Below are 2,433 nucleotides of genomic sequence, written 5' to 3' on the forward strand. Positions count from 1 at the left end.
GAAGAATATGTTGCATTCAAATTTAGCAATATAGTTTTTTTCCCAGGATACTCAAAACCCGATTATAACCCAATCCAAAAAAACCCGAACCCAAAGAAACCGTAAGAGATTTGGGTTGGATTTCGAGTCAATATTAAAAACTTTGAAACCTGAAGAACCCAAAACCCAAAAAATTAACCCGAAGAACACCCTTATTTTCTACAACAACACATGAGATAAGAAGTTGAGTCGTCTCCATGTGTTTAGAACAAAACGGACACATTTTTGCTAACAATATATTATCCATTAGGACCATTACATAATTACCTACATACTGAGTTTGTGCCAAAACTTTACCGTCATTATCATCACATAATATAAGAATAAAAGAAGCCACGTGTCAATTTAGATGTACCAAAAAAGGAACATTTGTGGACACAAAGTTAAGTGTCTAACTTTGAAAATGATAGAAATAAAAGGACTTTACAACAATAGTTTGGTGTTACATCTTCATCTCATCTCTTCATAGCCACTTCTAATGTTTCTACTTAAACCTCATTTCTCTACATTCATTCCATTCATTCTATATAACATTTTTACCTTTTTAAAATTTATCCAAACTAGTCCTCCAACTTTCTTAATTTGGCAAAAAGTACACAATGTTTGAGAGGACAAAAAAGTTCTTCAAGAAAAGCATTCAAACCTTCAAGTCCTGCTTCTCAGAAGGCTATGAAAGGCTTCCGAAAACACCATCATATAATGGTCGCCACAGTTCGGGTTTCAGCCTGGAGAACATCTACTCTGAATTTGTCAATGACTGGGAAGCCAAGGAACGTGTTATGGAAATTTCATATGGAAAGAATGCAAATACTTTGAATCATAGGAAACCATCGATGATGATCGGTTACCATGAAGTAGATAAAAGAGAGACACAAAAACATGAAGGTATGTCATTAAGAGAAAGAGAGGAAAAGAAGTGCTTGGTGACAAAAAGGTTAAAGGAATTGGAAATCTTGGATAGAAATAATGTTGATCATGTTCTTGACATTCAAAAAGTGATTCATTTCTATTCTCGAATAACATGCCCGACTTATTGTGAAATTGTTGAGAAGTTTTTTACGGAGATGTACTCAGAAGTCTTTTGTATTAACTCATCCTGATAACTCAATCCCAAGAAGGATGACCACTTGAGTTTGAAAACATGTAATTATTCAAACGTAAAGAATCTTCTAACGATTTTTTCCTAACTGATAAATCTTTTTATTGATGCAACTTGTGTGTTTAGAAACTAATGCTACGACGATGACTTGATTGAGTACCGCTTCCGGTTCTTTTGTATTCATTTGTAAAGTGTTTATACAACATTCCGTATGTAAGATTGTTCGATTTGGCTAACTTAAAATGTACCTTTTACAATTTTTCAAATTTTCAAACTAGAGGATCAATGTTAGATATCCAGAATTCAATCCTCCCTTTGAAGCAAAGAGACTGACTAATGGTTTCATTTTGGCCCTTTTGAATGCATAATATTCCATTTACATAATAGTTTCATAAATTGTTATTGAAATAATAAATTCATTTCCTAAATGTGGAGAATTTAACAAAAGTCTCTTAACACTGTATCTTAAAAGCTGATTTAACTGCCATATTGTTAAATGGATATGTGACCATGGAAGTTGATTATTTGATGCAAATTCACTGCACACATGAACAAACCAACATTCAAAAGAATCGATTTTACACTAGTCGGGTCAGGTTAGACTCCCTAATGGCCGGGTCTAAACAAGCTGAGCCGAGCCCAAGCTCGACTATGAGCTTGAATTTTATAATTTACAATAGCTCAAGTTTGGCTCGTTTTGAGCTCTATGTATAAAGCTTGTCTCGTTAATAAATTTTCAAACTTGAGCTCGGTTTGCTTATTATTTTATTTATAAAAAAGAAATTTCAATAACTTTTTTTCTTGATAACTTAAATTAATTAAATCTAAAATATAATTTTTATATCAAGGCAGAAGGCAAACGGACAATAAGCTGTGTCACAAACCATTTTTTCCCTTTTTGAATTAATTAAATATTACATTATTTTATTTATGCATGTATAAAGTTTGTTTAGATAATTAAATATCACTGATATATAAATATGTTCTAATTCTTTCTAATAGGCATTATTCATTAATAATGCATGATAGAGGTGCACAAAAAAACCCGAATCCGAAACCAGACCCCGAAAAAAAACCAGAAATCGGTTTATTTTATACCCGGGTTTTTAATACCCGAACCTGTACCCGACCCTACCGGTAGGGTACGGATAGGACATTCATTTCAATACCAAAACCCGTACCCGAACTGGACCCGATTTGTACCCGGTAATACCCAAAACCCGGAACCAGTTCCATACCCGGAACCGGGTTTTTTCGATACCCGAAACCGGGTTTTTCAAATACCCGATCTATAC

At 33.6% G+C, this 2,433-nt stretch overlaps 1 protein-coding gene across 1 annotated transcript; it reads left to right on the top strand.

The window, feature by feature from the left end:
* Positions 1–638: 638 nt before the first annotated feature.
* Positions 639–1,139, top strand: LOC143569176 (uncharacterized). Its single transcript, XM_077055149.1, has one exon. It carries the CDS (start codon positions 639–641, stop codon positions 1,137–1,139), a length of 501 nt encoding a protein of 166 aa, XP_076911264.1.
* Positions 1,140–2,433: the final 1,294 nt, after the last annotated feature.

Source organism: Bidens hawaiensis, unplaced genomic scaffold, assembly GCF_021521415.1.
Source record: "Bidens hawaiensis isolate Kalapana, Puna unplaced genomic scaffold, B.hawaiensis_p1.1 tig00024419_1, whole genome shotgun sequence".
In the NCBI taxonomy this organism is placed as follows: Eukaryota; Viridiplantae; Streptophyta; class Magnoliopsida; order Asterales; family Asteraceae; genus Bidens; species Bidens hawaiensis.

Coding starts and splice junctions, on each gene's coding strand:
- LOC143569176 (XM_077055149.1), top strand. CDS start 639: ATGTTTGAGAGGACAAAAAAGTTCTTCAAGAAAAGCATTCAAACCTTC.